This window comes from Ornithorhynchus anatinus, chromosome 21, assembly GCF_004115215.2.
Source record: "Ornithorhynchus anatinus isolate Pmale09 chromosome 21, mOrnAna1.pri.v4, whole genome shotgun sequence".
NCBI classification, from domain to species: Eukaryota; Metazoa; Chordata; class Mammalia; order Monotremata; family Ornithorhynchidae; genus Ornithorhynchus; species Ornithorhynchus anatinus.
This window is the reverse complement of record NC_041748.1, coordinates 7,019,045-7,042,090: the sequence shown is the minus strand read 5'-3', so window position 1 is coordinate 7,042,090 and position 23,046 is coordinate 7,019,045. Positions and strand designations below refer to the sequence as shown.

The window sequence follows — 23,046 nt, the reverse complement described above, 5'->3', positions numbered from 1 at the left end:
GTGAGGGAAGTGAAGCACAGAGAAGTTAAGAGACCTTGCCCAAAGACACACAGCCGACAGGTGGCGGAGCCAAGATTAGAACCCAAGTCCTTCTGACTCCCAGACCCCTGCTCTGTCCACTAGGCCACGCTGATTCTCATCCACTAGACTAAATTGAGAAGGAGCTTAGCCTAGTGGATTCCACCATGTTAGCCCAGGTAACAAGGGGCTTTTTAATGGTATTTCTCAAGTGCTTTACTATGTATCAGACACGGTTTTAAGCAAGAAGGGGCATGGCATAGAGGATAGAGCAAGGGCCTGGGAGTCAGAAGGACATGGGTTCTAATCCTGGCTTTTTTGTCTGCTGTGTGACCTTGGGCAAGTCACTTCACTTCTCTAGGCCTCAGTCCCCTCACCTGTAAAATGGGGATAGAGACTATGACCCCTATGTGGGACAGGGACTGTATCCAACCCGATTTCCTTGTATCCACCCTGCCACTCAGTACAGTGTTTGGCACATAATAAGTGCTCAACAAATATCACACTCATTATTGTCATTACAACAAGTTAATGACCTCGGATGTAGTGTCCGTCTCACATGGGACTCACAGTCTCCTCTAGACTGTAAACTTGTTGTGGGCAGGAATGTGTCTGTTCTATTGTTATATTGTACTCTCACAGACACATGACTTATGGCTCAGTGGAAAGAGCCTGGGCTTCGGACTCAGAGGTCATGGGCTCGACTCCCGGCTCTGCCACTTGTCAGCTGTGTGACTGTGGGCAAGTCACTTCAATTCTCTGGGCCTCAGTTACTTCATCTGTAAAATGGGGGCTAACTGTGAGCCTCACGTAGGACAACCTGATTACCCTGTATCTACCCCAGTGCTTAGAACAGTGCTCTGCACATAGTAAGTGCTTAACAAATACCAACATTATTATCATTATTACTATTAGAGCACAGCCTGGGAGTCAGAAGAACCTGGGTTCTAATCCTGAGCTGCCACATGTCTGCTGTGTGGCCTTGGGCAAGTCACTTCACTTCCTTGCGCCTCAGTTCCCTCATCTGTAAAATGGGGATTAAGACTGTGAGCTCTATGTGGGGCAGGGATTGTGTCCAACCCAATTATCTTGTATCTACCCCAGTACTTAGTAGAGTGTCTGTTACATAGTAAGCGCTTAACCAGTATCACAATTATTATTATCATTACTACAGTAAGCGCTCAGTAAATATGACCGAATGACTAATCTTCAGCTTCTGCCCGTGTTTGGACCCTCCCTCTCTAAGGTCCCGGGATAATCTTCTTGGAGAGTTCTAGAGGAACTAGAGGGGATCCAGTAGACACCGTTTTTCTCTCTCCCTCTCCCCCTTCCTTCTGCCTATTTGCGGTTCCAGTTCTGAGAGATGGTTTGGATTTTTTTCATTTTGACTCTCTGGTCGAGCATCTTATACTTCACTGGGTGGCCGTCGCCTTTCTTTGGAACAGATGGTGCGTAGGTGGCTGACGCATAGGCTGGTCTTTTGAAATGACGTAGAGGAGGCTTGATGACTGCAGAGGGGAAAAACAGATAGGCAGGGGTTAGCTACATAATGAGAAACGGTGTGGCCGAGTGGATAGAGCACGGGCCCGGGAATCGGAAGGACATGAGTTCTGATCCAGGCTCTGCCGCGTGTCTGCTGTGTGATCTTGGGCAGGTCATTTTACTTCTCTGTACCTCAGCTATCTCATCTGAAAAATGGGAATTAAGAGTGTGAGCCTCATGTGGGACAGGGACTGTCTCCAACCCGCTTAACTTGCATCTACCCCAGTGCATGGCACATAATAAGTGCTTAACTAGTACTATCATTATTAATACTATAGTAAAGCCCATTGCTTCTGACTCTCTGGCTCCTCTAGTTACTAACTCTACTGCATTACAAAAATAATAACAATCATAATAATAATGATGATGATGGCATTTGTTAAATAACAATCATAATAATAGTGATGATGATGGTATTTGTTAAGCACTTATTATGCATCAAGCACTCTTCTAAGTTCTGGGGTGGATTCGAGCTAATCAGGTTGGACACAGACCCTTTCCCATGTGGGGCTCACAGTCTTAAGTCCCATTTTACGGGTGAGGTAATTGAGGCCCAGAGACATGAATTGACTTGCCTAAGATCACACAGCAGGCAAGAGCAGAGACAGGATGAGAACTCAGGTCCTTCTGACTCCCAGGCCTGTGCTCTATCCACTAGGCCATGCTGCTTTACAGCATTTAGTACAGTGCTCCGCACACAGGAAGCACTCAGTAAATACCACTGATTGATCGATTGATGTAATAGGAGGCCTGGAAGCAGCAGGAATAGCAGTTCTGTATATCCACTCTTTGCCGTGCACTGTACTAGAAGCTTGGAAGGTATAGGAGAACCAAGTAACTTATTCTCTGCCCAAAAGAATCTTCATCTCGAATGGAGGACATAAACATAAAAGTATTTGCTCCTTGTGGGCAAGGAACATATATATCCATCTCTTTCGTACTATACTCTCCTAAATGCTTAGTAAAGTGCTCCGCACATAGTAAGCTCTCAATAAATACCGTTTACTGACTGACTGATTGATGTAGTAGCATTCATTCAATTGTATTTAGTCATTCAATCATATTTATTGAGTGCTCACTGTGTGCAGAGCACTGTACTAAGTGCTTGGAAAGTTCAATTTAGCATCAGAGACAATCCCTGCCCACAACGGGCTCACAGTCTAGAAGGGAAGAGACAGACATCAAAACAAGTAAACAGACATCAATAGCATCGATATAAATAAATGAGAATTATAGGTAGATATGCATCATTAGTATAAATAAATAGAATTATAAATATGTACATATAAATACAAGTGCGCTGGGGCTGGGAGGGGGGTAGAGCAAAGGGAGCGAGTCGGGGCGATGGGAGAGGGAAAGGGGAGCTTAGTTTAATAATTGTGGTATTTGTTAAGCCCTTACTATGGGCCAAACACTCTACCAAGTGCTGGGGCGAATACAAGCAAATCAAGCTGGACAAAGTCCCTGTCCCACATGGGGCTCACGGTCTCTATTCCCACTTTACAGCTGAGGCACGAGAAGTAAAGCGACTCGCCCGAGGTCACACAGCAGACGTGGTAGAGCTGGGATTAGAACCCTTGACTTTCTCACTCCCAGGCCCAGGCTCTATCCACTAGGCCACGGTGGTGATAGTAGTAAAGGCATTTTGGCATTTCCCCTCGATTTCATGAACTAGAAGCTTGACCAGGATAGAAGAGCCAAGTGATATATTCCCTGCCCACAAGCAGCTTCCACTCAGATGGAAGACATAAACAGCAAAGGATTTATTCCTTGAGCACTTTGTTGTGCTGTACCTTCCCAGTGCTCTGTACACAGTAAGCGCTCAATAAATACCATAGATCTACTGATTGCGAGACGTAGTAGTAAGCATTACTGTGCTTCCACTCAGTGTCATGGATCACACTGGAAGCCTGTGAAATGTAGACCAACCAAGAGACCTGTTCCCTACCCACAAGAAGCATCCGCCCTAATGGCGATAAACAGAAAATCATTTACTCCTTGTGGGGAAGGAAAGTATCTCTGTTGTATTACTCTTTCCCAAGCATTTAGTACATTGCTCTGTACACAGTAAGCTCTCTCTAAATACTATCTGTCAATTGATAGTGTGATCAAGATAAAGAATACACATTTAGTTAAGCACTGAGTAGAGTGCTCTGCACACAGTAAGCGCTCAATGAATAAGACCGAATGAACAGACACAAGTCCCTAGGAGGATATGAATAAGTGCTAAAATTGGCATGCGAATAGGAAAAAAACCCGGTTGAAGCATCTTACTCTGCTTCAAATAAAGTTGCCGTGGATCACTGAGCATCCGTGTGGAATTCCAATGGAATTCGTATATTCCTTGGTCGGGGCGGGGGCGGGAGGTGGTTCATTGGGTAGGTGGAAGTTGAGAAGGTGAAAGCCATAAGAAGAGGCCATCGGGATCACTTGTCCAGACGGGAAATTCCCTGATTGGAAATCCGATCGGCCTTGTCGTTTCTTAGCACTTAAAGGCTTTTTATTTCTAATGGCGGCCACGGCCGTCGACGGCCGAACCGGAAGCAGGAGACGTCCCGCGTATTAAACCACAAAAAGAACCGGAGAGAACCATTAGATTACGGTGTGCGTTCCCTCAAGCCTGGTTTGGGCGAAATTACCCAGCGAAACATAATGTGCTCGCTCCACTTCAGCATTAAAAGCTTTTAAAAACTTCCCACGTAACACACTGTGAAATTTATGAGAATGTACTGTTAGAGGAGAAAAATGTCTTCAAGTACAGGAGGAGGTGCTTTGTTAGACGCTATCAAAATAAGTAGTCGTGTTTAACGGGAGACCACGTAATACTAATAATTGTTGTCTTCGTTAAGCATTTACTATGTGCCAAGCACTGTGGTAGCTAGAAGATAAGGTCAGATGTAGTCCCTGTCCAACATGAGGTTCACAGTCTAAGGGGAGGGAGAACTGATACTGAATTAACATTTTACAGGTGAGGAAACCGAGGCACAAGATCACAGAGCAGGCGAGCGGCAGAGCTAGGATTAGAACCGAGGTCTTCTGACTGCCAGGCCTGTGCTCTTTCCACGAGGCCAGGCTGCAGTGTACTTCACTAGTTGCTAGGCAAGTACAGAATTGAAGGGACACATTCTCTGTTCCAAAGAAACCTGAAAGAACTTTTTCGTTTTGAAAGCCAACTCTGCCTTCTGGAGGGGCCTGAAAAGGTGATCTGAGCCCATGAGAGAGAAGGCATGAGGTCTAGGAACTGATGTAACCGTAGTAATCATTGTGGTATTTGTTAAGGGCTTATTATGTGAGAAGCACTATCCTAAGCGCTGGGGTGGGTACAAGCTGATCGGGTTGGACACAGCCCCTGCCCCACATGGGGCTCATGGTCTCACTTTCCAGGTGAGGTGACTGAGGTCCAGAGAAGTGAAGTGACTGGCCCGAGATCACATGGCAGACAAGTCTGCTCCCCCTCCCCTCCCCATTGCCCCGACCCGCTCCCTTTACTCTATCCCCACCCCTGCCCCACAGCACTTAATAATAAAAAAAAATTGGTATTTGTTAAACGCTTACTATGTGCCAAGCACTGTTCTAAGCACTGGGTTAGATGTAAGATAATCAGGTTGACCCACACAGGGCTCACAGTCTTCATCCCCATTTTACCGATAAGGTAACTGAGGCACAGAGAAGTTAACTGACCCGCCCAAGGTCACACAGCTGACGGGCGGCGGAGCCGGGATTAGAACCCAAGACCTCTGACTCCCAAGCCCGGGCTATTTCCACTGAGCCACGCTGCTTCCCCTATGGGATCTCCATGGGATTAGAACCCATGACCTCTGACGCTTAAGCCCGTACTCTCTCCACCAAGCGACGCTACTTCTCTAATGAGTACAATGTAACAATAAACAGACACACTCCCTGCCCACAAGGAGCTTACAAACATTCTGGACTCTGTTCGGATTAGCTTCAGGGAACCTTTCCATTCATTCATTCATTCAACCTTATTTACTGAGCGCTTATCACCCTCACAGCCCTTATTCACACCTGTTTCCTCTCCTACCTGTCATTTCTTTCAATGTCTGCCTCCCCTATTAGACTGCAAACTCACTGAAGGCCGAGGTTGTGTCTACCAGATCTATTGTACTGTAACCTGAGAAGCAGCTTGGCTCAGTGGAAAGAGCACAGGCTTGGGAGTCAGAGGACATGGGTTCGAATCCTGGCTCTGCTACTTGTCAGCTGTGTGACTGTGGGCAAGTCACTTAACTTCTCTGTGCCTCAGTTGCCTCATCTGTAAAATGGGGCTTAAGACTGTGAGCCTCATGTGGGACAACCTGATGACCCTGTATCTACCCCAGCGCTTAGAACAGTGCTCTGCACATGGTAAGCGCTTAACAAATACCAACATTATTATTACTCTCCCAAGTGCTTAGTTCAGTGTTCTGCACAAGTGCTCAGTAAATACCACTGATTAATTGATTGATTGAGTTACACTTGCTGGAAGTTGATTGATTGAGTTACACTTGCTGGAAGCTGGAGCTACCAGTAGAAACCCCTGAGACCCTTCACTGTTGCTGACATATTGTGTATATTATTTATATATACACAATATATATATTGTATTTATTCTATTTATTTTGTTAATGATGTGTATATATCTATGATTCTATTCATCTTGATGATATTGATGCCAGACTACTTGTTTTGTTTTGTTTTAATAATGTTGGTATTTGTTAAGCGCTTACTATGTACTAAGCGCTGGGGTAGATACAAGGTAATCAGGTTGCCCCCCCTTTGAGGCTCACAGTCTTCGTCCCCATTTTACAGATGAGGGAACTGAGGGCCAGAGAAGTTAAGTGACTTGCCCACAGTCACACAGTAAGTGGCAGAGTCAGGATTCGAACCCATGACCTCTGACTCCCAAGCCCAGGTTCTTTCCACTGAGCCACGCTGCTTCTCTGTTTTGTTGTTTGTTGCCCCCGTTTAGACTGTGGGCCAGTTGTTGGGCAAGGATTGTCTCTATCTTTTGCCGAATTGTACATTCCAAGTGCTTAGTACTGTGCTCTGCACATAGTAAGCGCTCACTAAATATGATTGAATGAATGAATGAATGATACTCTAATTCAGCCAGGAGAATCCAGATTCTTCCAAAAAACTGGTCTTCCTTGAGGCAGACTCTAAGAAGGCTTTGCTCTACTGGACTCTCCCAAGTGCTTAGGATAATGCTCAGCACGCAGTAAACGCTCAATAAATACGATTGAATGAATGAATGAATTTCTGTAAATACAGTTGATGAGATTTTTCCTCTTACATGGGCTTCTATCAGTCAATCTATCCATCGACGGTATTTATTGAACATGCTACGTGCGGAGCCCTGTCCTAAGCACTTAGGTCCTTACAGTGGAGTCGGCAGACATGTCCCTGCCCACGGCAAGCTTAGTCTAGAGGGGAAGACCGACAATAATAAAGAAATCATTACAATAATTAGACAATAAGAAAGAAATAAAGAAATAAAGTGTGCAACTTAAAAACAAGCACATAAGTGCTGTGGGGTTGAGGGAGGAGTGAACGCTGAATAGCCGAAGGTAATTCATTCATTCAATTGCATTTATTGAGCACTTTCTGTGTGCAAAGCACTGAACTAAGTACTTGGGAAAGTACAATATAACAATAAAGGGACACATTCCCACCCCACAACGAAGTACAGTAATCCACATTGCTTGACTAGTCTGTAATTGGGACACATTAATAACAATGATTGTGGAATTTGTTCATCATTTCCTGTGCCAGGCACATACTAAGCACTGGTATCAGGTTGGACACAGTCTTCGTCCCACAGGGGGCTCAGAGTCTTTATCCCCATAAGAAAACTGAGGCATGGAGACATGAAGTTACTTGTCCAAGGTAACGTAGCAGACAAGTGGCGGAGCAGAGATTAGAACCCAGTCAGGCACCACGATTGATGGGTTCCGCAGGAATCCAGAAAATAGCTAACAAAGCACCCAGTACAGTGCTTTGCACACAGTAAGCGCTCAATAAATGTGAATGAATGAATGACACCCATCTATTGGCCGCTGGCACTAAGGCCTGGCGTTGGCATGATATGGTGCATGGATTCCGGGCAGAAAATTCCTGCACGCACTTTTGCAACATGCTGCATCTCGGCCTGCGTGGTCCCTCATTTGAACGGTATTTGTTATGCGCTTACTATGTGCCAGGCACTGTGCTAAGCGCTGGGGTAGATACAAGCTAATTATGTTAGACACAATCCATGTCCCACGTGGGGCTCACAGTCCCCATTTTACAGATGAGGGAACTGAGGCCCAGGGAAATTAAGGGACTTAGCCAAGATCACACAGCCGACAAGAGGCAGAGCCAGGATTAGAACCCAGGTCTTCTGACACCCAGGTCTGGCCTCTATCCACTAGACCACGGTCTCCCCAGCAGGATTATAGCTGGCAGGGGTGAGAAAGACAAAGAGTGGCACTTTCATTCATTCATTCATGTTTATTGAGCGCTTTCTGTGTGCAGAGCACTGTACTAAGCCCTCGGGTGAGTACAATATAGCAATGAATAGATGCATTCCCTGCCCACAATGAGCTTACAGTCTAGAGATGAGCTTACAATGTAATAGTAGTATTTATTAAGCGCTTACTGCATGCAGAGTACTGTACTAATTGCAGTGAGAGAATCCAGGGTGGAGAATTAGAGCTGGCTCGTGGCCCTCAGGGCTTTTCCAGTTTAAAGTGCACACACAACTACTATAACCAACTCCTATTGCACAGGTTCTCGGTGCTGAGGACTTCCTAAATGGGCAGTCAGTTCATGACAGGAGACTCCGTGGCCATCCAAATGGAGAAAGAAAGGCGTGGGGGAGGAGTCAGAAAGGACCCGAGCGCCTTGTCTGGCTTAACCTTTGAGAATCAAGAGTCAAAGTGGTTTTCTTCATTCACTGATTCATTCAGTGGTATTTACTGAGTGTTTACTGTGTGCAGAGCACTGTACTAAGCTCTTGGGAGAATACAGTGGCAAACGGACACATTCCTGCCCACAACGAGCTCACGGTCTAGAGGGGGAGACAGACATTTATATAAATAAATGAATAGACAAACAAGTTATAGATTTATACAGATATATACGTATGTGCTGTGGGGTTGGGAGGGAGGATGAATGAAGGAGCAAGTAAGAGTGGCGCAGAAGGGAGGGGGAGAAGAGGAGAGGAGGGCTCAATCAGGGAAGGCTTCTTGGAAGAGATAGGCCTTCGAGGCTTTGAAGTGGGGGAGAGCAATTACCTGTCTAATATGAAAATTTTTTATGGTTTCAGTGTCATCATGGCCTAGTGGATAGAGCATGGCCCTGGGAGTCAGATGGACCTGGTGACCCAGCTCTGCCTCTTGTCTGCTGGGTGACCTAGGGCAGGTCACTTCACTTCCCTGGACCTCAGTGACCTCATCTATAAAATGGGAATTAAGACCGTGAGCCCCATGTGGACACGGACTGTGTCCAAACAGATCAGCTTGAATCTGTTTGAGTAGGAGGGAGAACAGGTAGTAAATCCCCATTTCACAGAAAAGAGACCTGAGGCCCAGAGAAGTGAAGTAATTTGCCCAAGGTCACACGGCATACAGGTGGCGGAGTCAGGATTAGAACCTAGGTCCTCTGATTTCCAGATCTGTGCTCTTTCCACTAGACCACGCTGTTTCTCACTATGCTCAATACCTAGGAGAGGACAGACACAGAAAACCACCTTGAGATATATTTTTAAGGCAGCTCTAACATGGATAGTAAGATGATCCCAGATCATTGACTTCCATTGGTCATTATGTCTTCAAAAGGTACCTGACGATGTGTTTTTTGGAGGTGTCATTCTGCTTTCTGAAAATAATACACAACTTACTCCAGTGGATAAGAAACGTCGAAGCATTTATTATATCTTATTACAAGTCATATCACAGAAAGCAGACTATACTCTAAGTTTCTAGTTCTAGAAACTAGTATTCCAGGCAAAAACCTTTACATACTTTCATACCAGAGTACATTGTGCATTTGAAGACCTGGGGGTAAGATCTGGAAGATGGGATGATTTTCACTGAGCTTTGGGAAAGCCGGGGAATCAATTGGTTAAACCCATCTAGACGGAGAAGACAGAGAGGCCCCTATAATTTTTTTTTGTATGGTATTTGTTAAGTGCTTACTATGTGCCAGGCACTGTACTTAGTTCTAGCATAGATACAAGATAATCATCTAGGACACGGCCATGCCTCCCAAGGGGCTCCCAGTTCCCATTTTACAGTCCCCATTTTTCAGAGAAGTGAAGGACTTGCTCAAGATCACACAGCAGACAAGTGGCAGAGCCACGATTAGAACCCAGGTCCTTCTGACGCCCAGGCCCATGCTCTATCCTCTAGGACATGCTGCTTCTCAATTTTCATCTTCAGAGCCCCTGAAATAAATTCTTCACACGCCAAGAACATTTTTGTGAACCAAGACCGTGAGTCCATGTGGGACCGGATTATCTTGTATCTACCCCAGCGCTTAATACAGCGCTTGACACATAGAAAATGCTTAACAAATACTAAGAAGTAATAACAATCTACAGGGCAGATATTGGGAGGTTTAAAATGGCACCACCCAAAGATTCAATTTGGATTCAAGTGGTCAGAAAGTCTAAATCGGCCGATTAGGAATATGGGACAGAATGGAAACATCAGCAAAGCCCAGTTTTGCTAAGCAGAACTCATACTAGAGGAAAAATGATCTCTTTCTCTCTGGGTAGACCAGCTTGCTTGACCAGAAAGATGGTGGCCTATGGAATCTGCAAATTTGGAATTAGGATGATTTTCGTGGCTGTGTTCACCTGTCATCTCGAGCACATTGTCTGCTGTGTGACCTTGGGCAAGACCCTTAACTTCTCTGTGCCTCAGTTTCCTCAATCAATCAGTGATATTTCCTGAGAACTTACTGTGTGCGGAGCACTGTACCAAGCTCTTGGGAGAGCATAACAGAATTGGTAAACATGTTCCCTGACCACAACACATTTACAGTACAGCGGAAGAAACAGACACAGATAGAAACAAATAGATTATAGCTATTTATGTAAGTGCTGTGGGACTGAGGGAGGGATGAATAAAAGCTGCAAATCCAACCGCATCCTTAGGAGTGTTTGTCACTTAAGAGGGTTAAATGAGAAGGAATCATTTCTCCTGAGGCAGAGTGGGATTATGGGAAGAACCTGGACCCACTGAGATATTGCCTTTAGGGGATTTAGTGTTTGTGGCAATAATGAGTGATAATTGTGGTATTTGGTAAGTGCTTACTATTTGCCAGGCACTGTACTGAGGCTTGGGATAGCCACAAGGTAATTGGATTGGACAGAGTCCCTGTCCCACATAGGGCTCACAGTCTTAATCCCCATTTTACAGATGAGGGAAGTGAGGCCCAGACGAGTGAAATGACCTGCCAAAGGCCCCACAGCAGACAAGTGGCGGAACTGGGATTAGAACCCAGGAACTTCACTATCCACGACGTCACACTGCTTCCTTCAAGGGGGAAAATCACATTTTCCCTTTAGTGGCATCTTGGCACCCTATCCTCCCCAGGAGTGTTGGGGACGATTCTGCTGTAAACTCCTTCATAATAATTGTGGTATTGGTTAAGCCCTTACTATGCGCCAAGAACTGTCCTCAGCCCTGGAGTCGATACAAGATCATCGGGTCCCACTTGGGTTCACAAACTAAGGGAGAACAGGTATTGAATCCCCATTTTGCAGATGAGGAAACTGAGGCACTCGAGAAGTTAAATGACTTGCCCAAAGTCACATAGCAGGTACATGGCAGAGATGGAATTAGAACACAGATCCGTTGACTCCCAGGTCTGTGCTTTTTCCACGAGGCCATGTTGCTTCCTCAAGGGCAGGGATCATGTCTACCAACTCTGCTGTATTGTCCTCTTTCAAACACTTAGTACAGTGCTTTGCACACAGTAACTACTCCATAAATATCACTGAGGGCGGAGCAAGGGAAGGTGAAGAGTTTCACCTCTTGCTTATTTTAATTGCAATTATTTTGGTATTTCTTAAAGCTCCTACTATGTGTCCTACACTGTTCTAAGTGCTGGGTTGTATGAAGATAATCAGGTCAGGCACCGTCCCTGATAATAATAATATTTGTGGTATTTGTTAAGCTCTTACTATGGACCAGATGTACTAAGCACTGGGGTAGATGTAAGATAATTGGGTTGGACACAGTCCCACAGTCTTAATCCCCATTTTTATAGATGAGGTAACTGAGGCACAGAGAAGTTAAGTGACCGCCCAAGGTCACAGAGCAGGCAACTGGCAAAGCCGGGATGAGAACCCAGGTCCTCCGACTTTGGGGCCCAGGCTCTTTCGACTAAGCCATGCTGCTCCTCGCTATGCCACGTGGCTAGTAAGAAATAGTAAGCCTATCTCTCCACTATGATGTTCAACCTAGAACAACCCCGGGCAAGCCCAGAACACCGTAGGTGGTGGGAGTGAATCCCCCTCAGAACTTACACAACGACCGGCACTTTTCTCTTGGCTGAACCTCGCGGCCTAAAATGCCTTCCACTTTCAGAGCTGTCTTTTTTCTCCCCTGGAAGTTCTTCCGGTGTCTTATCTATAGTCTCCTGAAAGAAGACACACAGCAGAGTTATTTGCACGTGTGGCCATCATTTCTTCAGCGGGGTAAGTTGCACGGCAACGAGGATTGAGGGAACCAAGCCAGGCAGATCTACGGCTAACTCTACAATGAAACCTAGCAGCCGGAAGGAGGAGCAACAGGCTAATTTAGCAGAGAGATTCCAGGGTGGTTACCTGATGATCTTCAAATCAATCCGGGTAACGGCCATGATCCAGTCTCCCCCAGGACCCCCTTCCCTGCTCTGACTGGGGATGCTTTATTAGCACTCCACGCTGGGTCTAAAGGACGTAAATACTTGTGCTGTTTCCGGCCTTCGTCGGGCCTCTCCATTCGCAGCCGTCCTCGTGCTCGCTCGCGTCCACGGATCCCGTGGCGGAAAAGGCTGGAAAGAACAAATCTCCAGAATCGAGGAATTACCGCATCACAGAGGCTTCCGGGGGAGGAGGAGGGAAATGTCCCGCACCTTAGCTCTGGGAAGTGAGAGCTCATCCATCCATTGATCTCTCAGTGAATAGGATTTATTGAGCACCTACTGGGTGCCAAACACTGTACTGAGTGCTTGGGAGAGTCAAACATAAGCAAGAGACCCAACTCCGGACCTTTAATCCCAGCTCTCTCACTTATCTGCTGTATGACCCTGGGCAAGGCACTTCAATTGTCTGGGCCTCAGTTCCCTCTTCTGCAAAATGTGTATGGAGACCGTGAGCCCCACTCGACACAGGATCTGTGTCCAATCCGATTTGCTTGTATCAATTCCAGCGCTTAGAACCGTGCCTGAAACATAGTAAGTACTTATAAAACACCACAGTTATTATTATTATTATTATTACTGAAGAATTTGCATTCTAATGGTGATGGTGCCTCACCTGCATCTTTAGTTAATTTCTGGGAATTCCCCTGATCCATTGGCTTCTTTAGCAGCGCACTTCTAAACAGAATAATTTGCTAGACTGCTCTTCTTTTCCCATTTTCATTCTCTTATTATTGTGCCCGCTCCCTCGCTCAGGGGAGGGAGAGAGGGAGGAAAAATGTAGAAAAAAGGAGCAGCGCGGCATAATAATAATGTTGGTATTTGTTAAGCGTTTGCTATGTGTAGAGCACTGTTCTAAGCGCTGGGGTAGATACAGGGTAATCAGGTTATCCCACGTGAGGCTCACAGTCTTCATCCCCATTTTACAGATGAGGGAACTGAGGCTTGGCGAAGTGAAGTGACTTGCGCATAGTCACACAGCTGACAAGTGGCAGGGCCGGGATTCAAACCTGTGACCTCTGACTCCCAAGCCCGGGCTCTTTCCACTGAGCCACACTGCTTCTCCGTGCATAGTGGAAAGAGCTTGGACTCGGAAGTCGGGGGCCCTGGGTTCTAATCCTAGGTCTGCCGATTGCTTGCTGTGTGACCTTGGGCAAGTAACTTTGCTGATCTGTACCTCAGTTCCCTCCACTGTAAAATGGGGATTAAGTACCTGATCTCCCTCCTACTTAGACTGTGAACTTCGTGTGGGACAGGGACTGTGTCCGACCTAATCAACTTGTTGCTACCCCAGTGCTTAGAATAGTGTTTGTCACATAGTAAGCACTTGACACATACTATATATAATTATATATATATATATATATATATACCTTTCCATTCAATCCATCAATCAATTAATGGTATTTTTTGAGTGCTATCTGTGCACAGAGCACTGTGTTGAGTGTTTGGGAGATACCAGTACAACAGAGTTGGTGGACATGTTCCCTGCCCACAACTATTTTACAGTGTTTGCCTCACTAGAACTGGACAAAAAAAATCCCTCCAACCAGGCATTCCTAGTAAAATAATAATAATAACTGTGGTATCTGTAAGCATTCACTATGTTCCAGGCACTGAACTAATCACTAGGGAGGATACAAGCAAATCAGGTTGGACACAGTCCCTGTCCCGAGTGGGGTTTCACAACCTCAATCTCCATTTTACACATGAGGTAATTGAGGGACAGAGAAGAGAAGTGAGTTGCCCAAGGTCACACAGCAGAGAGGTGGAGGAGCTGGGATTAGAATCCATGACCTTCTGACTCCGAGGCCTATGCTCTATCCACCATGCTGTTTCTCTATCCCCTTCTGGTCTGCCTGTCTCTGCATTAATGGATCCATCATCGACTGCACTGAGGAAATGAATGTAGATGTGTTCCCAAATGTCCAATGCAGACATTCCACTTGCAACAACGTCATTACGTTCTGGGTTCTGGCAAACACCAGTATTCCCCCCACATCATGTGGTTTTAACCACTGCTTCAGGGGTAAGAGAGGTGGGAGGGAGGAAGGCTGAAAACCAACCGAGATAATATATGGTTCTTTTCAAACTGGGTGAAATACAAGAGGGTGGCACAAATAAAAAAAAGATTGCTAAAACTTTTTAAAGCAGTATGCACTAGAAAGAGAAGAAGGGAAAGAAGGGGGAGAGGGAAGAGGAGAAGGAGAAGGAGAGAGAGGAGGAGGAGAAGAAGAAGATGAAGTGGAGGAGGAGGAGGAGGTCCAACTCCACAACTTGTCTTCTGTGTAACCTTGAGAAAGTTTCCACCTCGGTCTTAGCATCCCTGACCTTGAGACCCATTTGACCCAGACAGGCAAAGTTTACAACAGTGCTTGGCACATAGGAATCGCTTAACACATAACACATATTATTATTATTATTGTTGTTAATAAAGCTAGGATATACCAAGAGGATCGTGTGATCAAACAGTCCTGATGGATTCATATCTCCAGGGACCATGCCATTTTATCCCTAACTCCCTACACCCGTGATCATCTTTTTAGGCAGTCATATTTATTTAGCACTTATTGTGTGCAGAGCATTGTACTAAGCACTTGGGAGAATACAGTTTAACAGAGTTGGAAGACACGTTCCCTGCCCACAAAGAGCTTACAGTCTAGAGAGGGAGACAGACATTGATGTAAATAAATAAATTGCGGTCAAGGTCATGTTGACCCTATGACCTTCTCTGGCCCTCTTCTTTACTGCTAATACACTGTGGTCAAGCAATCTACAATCATTTAAAGATGACAGTCTTTATAAAATGACCAACTTTAATAATAATAATAATAATAATAATAATAAAGGTATTTGTTAAGCATTTACTACATGTCAGACACTGTTCTAAGTGCTGGGTTCGCTACAAGCTAATCAGGTTGGACACAGTCCCTATCCCACATGGTGTTCACAGTCTTCATCCCCAATTTACAGATGAGGGAACTGAGGCACAGAGAAAGGAAACTACTGGCTTAGGGTCACCCAGTAGACAAGTGGTGGGGCTGGGATTAGAACCCAGGTCCTTCTGACTCCCAGGCCCAGGATCTATCCATTAAGCAACACTGCTTCCCATGGAGTCACACTTTATCTTTCCCACAAACCAGAGCTTTAGAAACTACCAGGAGAAACAAGCAAAAAGCTATGATAAATAACACGTAAACAGCAGCTGCACTGGAGATGGTATATTTTAAACATGATGACTAATTGCACAATATTGATCACTCGGGAGAATTTTCAGGCAAAGACTCACTCCTAGTGGGAGAAAATTCCTCTTCTTTTCCCAAGCCAGAAGAGTAGAAAGGGAAACTGGCTGTCTTCTCTGCAGCACCAGCATTAACCAGGAAATTTCCCAGTCCCAACTGGTGCCTCAGGAACATAGACCCGATGATCATGGGATTTGTTAAGCACTTACTGTGAGCCAAGGCACTGTAATAAGCTTTGGGATAGGTAGAGAAGCAGTGTGGCCTGATGGATAGACCACAGGCTTGCTTGTCAGGAGGACCTGGGTTTTAATCCCGTCTCTGCCACTTGCCTCCTGGGTGACCCTGAGCCAGTCATTTCCCCTCTCTGTGCCTCAGTGACCTCATCTGTAAAATGAGGATTAAGACTGTGAACCCCATGTGGGACAGGGACTGTGTCCAACCTGATTTCCTTGAATCTACCCCGGCATTTAGTTCAGTGCCTGACACATAATAGGCACTTAACAAATACCACAATTATTATTATTACAAGATAATTAGGTCATATACAGTCCATGTCCCACATGGGACTCACAGCCTAGGTGTATACTTCCTGAGGGGAAGAGGTTGGCTGGAAATGGAATTAATTCACCCAGAGGCAGAGTTAAGATTCTAAAACATGAGCAGTCCATGGGTAAACCAACCTGTCTTAGCTCTCCAACAATCCTGGAGGGACCCAAAACAGATTCCAATATACCAAGAGACTTATACCAATCTGAAAAGGTCTTCGAGGTCAGTGCTTAAGGATGACTTAAGATCGTACCCATTCCATGAGTTTAACCTGCCCAAGGGAAAAAGGGAAAGGCCTGGAGATTTCTTCAAGAGAGAAACTGGTCACTCTTTAAACTTTGCCTCAGAGAGAAAGCTCTTTCACAGGATGATGATATTGGTATTTGTTAAGCGCTTACTATGTGCAGAGCACTGTTCTAAGCGCTGGGGTAGACACGGGGGAATCAGGTTGTCCCACGTGGGGCTCACAGTCTTCATCCCCATTTTACAGATGAGGTAACTGAGGCACAGAGAAGTTAAGTGACTTGCCCACAGTCACACAGCTGACAGGTGGCAGAGCTGGGATTCGAACTCATGAGCTCTGACTCCAAAGCCCAGGCTCTTTCCACTGAGCCACGCTGCTTCTCTTCACAGGAGATGTCAATCACTTACCTGGTGACATCAGCAGGAGTTTAGCCAATTATGGGGGAAGATTTGGGTTTGGAAAAGTGGGCTAAGAGAGTGGACAGAAAAAAGAGCACCAGAAAGGGATAGAATCCCTGTAAGACACCCAAAAGGAACATATCTTCTCCCAAGAGCTTAGTACAGTACTTTATACACATTAAGCGCTTAGTAAATACTATTGATTGAATGAATGAATAAATATCAATCTATCATGATTATTTTTACTATTATTATTAAAATAGTGATGGTATTTATTTATTACTATGTGCAACTTACTAATGAAGCACTGGAGTACAAGCCGGATATGACACTGGCTCCTGTCCCATGTAGGGCTCACAGTCTCAATCCCCATTTGACAGATGAGGTAACTGAGGCATAAAGAAGAGAAGCGGCTTGCCTAAGATCATACAGCAGACAAGTGGCAGAGTCTGGATTAGAACACATGACCTCCTGACTCCCAGACTTCTGCTCTATCCACTATGCCATGCTGCTTAACAAACACCATTTAATAAGTTTAAAGAAAAGGGCAGCCCACAAACATCCCTCGGGAGACAATTAGCCGGGATGGAGGGGAAATTATCCTTAAACATGAAGATAGATGGATCCCTAAATACAAAGATCAATGAAACCAAACACCACACAGTTCCGCCAAGTACCTTGGAGGTTCGCCCTGACCCATGATAGCCTCAGTGTTCGTCCCGTGTCATAAAGGAGGCTGGTTTGTTGCTCAATCAATTAATCGATGGCATTTATTGAGCGCTTTCTGTTTGCAGAGCACTATACTCAGCGCTTGGGAGAGTTTAGCGCAGCAGAGTTGGCAGATTCATTCCCCTGAGCATAATGAGCTTAGGAGTCTAGATGGGGAGACAGACACTAATAGAAATAAATAAATTGATGGAGATGTACAGAAGTGCCATGGCGCTGAGGGTGGGGTGAATAAAGGGTGCAAATCCAAGTGCGACGGTGACGCAGAAGAGAGTGGGAGAAGAAGAGAGGAGGGCTTAGTCAGGGAAGGCCTCTTGGAGGAGACGTCCCTTCGATAAGGCTTTTAAGTTGGAGGGGAGAGTGAGTATCTGCATAACCATCCTTCAGTCAGTCAATCAGTGAACACAATTAAAGGGTAACTCATTGTTTTGAAAAGCTCTGTGAGAGATGGCCTCTACTGACCTGGCAATGTAAGATGACTTGATGTAGCAGGATTTAGGGCTAGAGAATCCTGAAGCTGACCCTTGGAACCTGTTTGGAGAAAAAGGGGAAGAAGAGGAAAGGAAGGTATCACTGAGGGTTTACCCAAAGTGGGCAGTCAAAAATCCACCTCCTCATCTGAAGTGCTGTCCCCCTGGCAAAACTTCTCAGGGTTCAAAATGTGAATTTTCAAAGACCTTCCAAAATGAGTTTGTTGCCAGAGGGCTATTGAGGATGTGTCAGGCCAGCTGCAGCATGGCCTGGTGGATACAGCAAGATCTGGGAGTCAGAAGGACCTGGGGTCTAATCCCAGCTCTGCCCATTGTCTGCTGTGTGACCGTGGGCAAGTAACAATAATGTTGGTATTAAGCGCTTACTATGTGCCGAGCACTGTTCTAAGCGCTGGGGTAGGTACAAGGTCATCGGGTTGTCCCACGTGGGGCTCACAGTCTTCATCCCCATTTTCCAGATGAGGTCACTGAGGCACAGAGAAGTTAAGTGACTTGCCCAAGGTCACCCAGCTGACAAGCGGCGGAGCGGGGATTCGAACCCATGACCTCTGATTCCCCAGCCTGAGCTCTTTCCACTGAGCCACGCTGCTTCTCAAGTCACTTCACTACTCTGCGTCTCAGTTACTTCATCTGTAAAATGGAAATTAAGACTGTGAGCCCTGTGTGGGTCAGGGACCGTGAACAACCTGATTATCTTTTACCTACCCCAGTGCTCAGTACAGCTTCCGGAATACAGCAAGGGCTTAACAAAGACCAGTAAAAATAATGGGAGGTTTTTTTTGTTATTAATTCAGCTGCTGAGTTTTATTTTTGAGGATATGTTGGTAGGTTCTTACTCTTTTACCTATTGTGTAAATGTAGCAATTTGTGTTCATTTGCCTCTCTCGTTAGATTGTACGCTGCTTGAGATCAGGCACTCTGTCTTTGGTTTCTATTCCATGCCTCTGCCTGAACGGCACTCTATAAATGCTGCTGGTGACAATGAGGAGGAGGAGGAATAAGAAGAGGAGGAAGAGAGTGAGAGGAGGAGGAGGAGGAGAAGGAAGATCAGGAAGTGAAGGAAGAGGAGAAGAACGGTGACTGCTTTTTTATTTGTTGGACAAAGCCGACGTATTTCTAACGTGAAAGTTTCTGCTTGTCTAGTACAAAGGGCTTGGACGCCTGTGGGATTCTACTCCCACCTCTGTCCCTTTCTTGTTGTGTGATCTTGGACAAAGTCACTTAACTTCTCTGTGCCTCAGTTTCCTCATCTGTAAAATGGGGAATAAATACCTGTTCTCCCTAATAATATGGATTGTGACAGTTGTTAATCACCTACTATGTGTCAAGTCCTGGGGTAGATACAAAATGATCAGGTCCTTTATGGGGCCGAAAGTCTAAGTAGGAGGGAGCCCTGGGGACTGAATCCCCATTTTGCAGATGAGGGAACTGAGGCACAGAGAAGTTAGGCGACTTGCCCCAGGTCACACAGCAGGTAAGTGGTGGAGGAGGAATTAGAACCCAGATCCTCGGACTCCCGGGCCAATACTCTTTCCACTTTGCCACGCTGCTCCCTCTTAGGCTGTGAGCCCCCTGTGGGACAGAGATTGTGTCCAACCTAATGATCTTCACTCTACCATAGCACTTAGTACAGTCCCTGGCACATAGTGAGCGCTTAACAAATGCCAAAATTATAATTATTTTCATCATCATTCTTTCCCATTCAGATGTCATAAATCATAAGATTCTTGCGTGTTCATGTTATCCACATCTGTTCCCCCCAACTGTTGGTTTTCCTTGACCCGAGAACCTGTTACGCAAAAACCGCACCAATGCCCCATTCAGGCATCAAGGCTGAGGAAGAGTTTCCGCTCCAGTGAGAATTTCTTCCGCTGGTCAACAAGAGGTGGTCTGGTCCAAAGGTGGTAGGAATGTTCCTAATTTGCTGGGGTAGTTCTAGGTGCCCACTGGAGCAGGTAGCAGAGTGGAAGCCCTCCTTCTGCCCCAGGTAGGGCACCTTACTCTGCCTTCTCCCCGAAGTCTTTTGTTGAGAGAATCCAATCAACTCCCGCTTCCTTTCGGCTAAACTACCTTTCATATTCCCCTCTTCCTCTTTCCAATGATAATAATAATAATGTTGCTATTTGTTAAGCGCTTACTATGTGCAGAGCACTGTTCTAAGTGCTGGGGTAGATACAGGGTAAGCAGGTTGTCCCATGTGAGGCTCACAGTCTTAATCCCCATTTTACAGATGAGAGAACTGAGGCACAGAGAAGTTAAGTGATTTGCCCACAGTCACCCAGCTGCCAAGTGGCAGAGCCGGGATTTGAACCCATGACCTCTGACTCCCAAGCCCATGCTCTTTCCACTGAGCCACACTGCTTCTCAAAAGGCCACCGCTCCTTCCTTAGGCAACAAGCAGCAAGCATTATATTCCCCAATATGGCATTAATAATAATAGTGGCATATCCTGGCTCCGCTACTTGTCTGTTGTGTGACCTTGGGCAAGTCACTTCGCTTCTCTGTACCTCAGTTACCTCATCTGTAAAATGGGGATTAAGACTGAGCTCCACTTGGGACAGGGACAGAATCCAACTCGGTTTGCTTGAATCCACCCCAGCACTAAGTCGAGTGTCTGGCACATAATAAGCACTTAACAAATACCATCATCATCATCATCATTATTATTATTATTATTGTCTTGAAGCAGCATGGCCTTACAGAAAGAGCACGGGCCTGGAAGTCAGAAGGTCCAGGATTCTAATCCTGACTCCCACCACTTGTCTGCTGTATGGCCTTGGGCAAATCACTTAACTTCTCTGGGCCTCAGTTAACTCATCTTTAAAATAGAGATTAAGGCCGTGAGCAACATGTGGGACAGGGACTGTGTCCAACTTGCCTAGCTTTTATCTTCCCAAGCACTTAGAACAGTGCTTGACACATAGTAAGCACTTAAAAAACACCATCAGTATTAACATTATTATTTACCTGGATGGGGGCAATATAATTAACAGCAATACTAATGATGAGTACAGTATTCATTAGAGGCTTACTGTGGCAAAGACTGCACTAAGTGCTGGGGTATATATGAGATAATCAGCGTGGCTCAGTGGAAAGCAGCGTGGCTCAGTGGAAAGAGCCCGAGCTTGGGAGTCAGAGGTCATGAGTTCGAATCCCGGCTCCGCCACTTGTCAGCTGTGTGACTGTGGGCAAGTCACTTCGCTTCTCTGGGCCTAAGTTCCCTCATCTGTAAAATGGGGATTAACTGTGAGCCTCATGTGGGACTTGATTACCCTGTTTCTACCTCAGCGCTTAGAACAGTGCTCTGCGCATAGTAAGCGCTTAACAAATACCAGCATTATTAATCAGTACTGATGATGATGATGTTTATTAAGCACTTAGTTTGTGCTAAGTACTATGCCAAGCCCTAGAAATGATATGAAGTATTCAAATCAAAGAGAGCCCTTGTCCCACCCAGCGTTCACAGCCTGAGAGAGAGGATGGGTATTTTATGCCCATTTTACAGATGAGCAAATTGAGGCCCATAGAGGTTAAGCGACTTGCCCAAGGTCACACAGCAGGCATGTGGTGGACCTGTGACCAGAACCCAGATCTTCTGACTCCATCCCATGCTCTTCCCGCTAAGCTTTGGAAAATTACGAAGTAATGGTTAATGTCTGCCATGTCATCCAGGAAGTCAGTTATTCAGGTTGAAAAGTGGGCGTTCAGTAGAGTGTCAAGGAATGTTCAGCGCAGTCAGTCAGTGCTCGTCAAACGTCTGTTGGCCCCGCGGCCAGGATAACTTATGGAGTTTATTTATTCTTTTTTTTAATGGTGTTTGTTAAATGCTCACTATGAGCCAGCACTGTACTAGGCGTTGGGGTGATGCAAGTTAATCAGGTGGGATTAGAGTCTTAGCGCCCACTTCCCAGATAAGGTAAATGAGGTCCAGAGAAGTGAAATGATGTCTCGCCGTAGCAGACACGTGGAGGAGTCGGAATTAAAACCCAGGTCCTTCTGACTTCCTGGCCCATGCTCCACCCACTAGGCCATGCTGCTTTTCATCCTGTGTGAGAATGAATGGGATTCAAAGCCCTCAAATGCCTGTTCTTCCTCGAGTTTGCAGAAGGATGAGAACCCGATTCATCAGGGAGCTTACGAAGTAAGAGACCAGCGATGGAGCATAAATCTGGGTTTTATGGCCTTGGGTGGGAACAACCGGTCCTGGGAGCAGAGACACATCGGTTGGCTGTCAACTCCTCCGACCTGCCGCAAAACCTGAAGTAAAACTCTTCCCCTTTCGAAATGACAACTAGAATCCTCAAGGACAATTGCCCAACCAGCCGTGGATGAAAAGTGAGAGACGTCCTGAATTCTGCAGAAATAAATACCGATCCCCTAGGACACAGAAGCTATGGGGCACTACATATACCGGCCTAAGAAAGAGGAATTAACCAACGTTAGCCTTTTTTCTTTTTTCTCCATTTTACAGTTCTGGGATTTCTGCATCTTTCTGCCTATACTCCATGCATCAGTGAACGGTATTTATTACCCGCTTATTCCATGCAGAGCATTGTACTAAAGTGCTTGGAGAAGTACGGTACAACAGAGTTGTCGGACACGCTCCCTGCCCACTACGACCTTAGAATCTAGGGGGGGAGACAGATATTAATATAAATAACAAATTTATAGACATGTAATAAGTGCCATGGGGCTGAGGGTGGGGTGAATACCGAATGTAATAAACTCTTGCTTCCCACTCAGCGTCAATAACAGCGGAGGAGTTCGGGTGAGTTGGTAAATATGTGATTTTATTTGTCCCCCTCGACCGTATGAATCCCATCGCTAGGAATGTGGACTACCGCTTGTCGCATCTTTAAAAAAGGGAGCCCCTCCCCGGCAGCTTTAAAAAAAAAAAAAAGCGACGTAGACACACGGAATTTCATACCACTCTTTTAATTGCTAAAATA

The 23,046-nt window shown here is 45.7% G+C and overlaps 1 protein-coding gene across 6 annotated transcripts in view; it reads right to left on the bottom strand.

The window, feature by feature from the left end:
* Positions 1-1,159: 1,159 nt before the first annotated feature.
* The window catches only part of PDE1C (phosphodiesterase 1C), a 329,099-nt gene continuing 307,212 nt past the window's right edge, over positions 1,160-23,046 (bottom strand). For 2 of the 6 annotated variants that reach the window (XM_029048966.2, XM_029048967.2), the window contains 2 exons: positions 18,069-18,137; positions 1,160-1,526 (listed from right to left, as the gene is read on the bottom strand). In XM_029048966.2, coding sequence (XP_028904799.1) covers positions 1,357-1,526; positions 18,069-18,137 — 239 coding nt within the window. In that variant the 3' untranslated portion in view covers positions 1,160-1,356. Of the gene's footprint in view, positions 1,527-12,073; positions 12,187-18,068; positions 18,138-23,046 lie in introns of all 6 variants that reach the window. The other 4 variants (XR_003754187.2, XM_029048970.2, XM_029048971.2 and 1 more) reach the window with 4 other exon arrangements.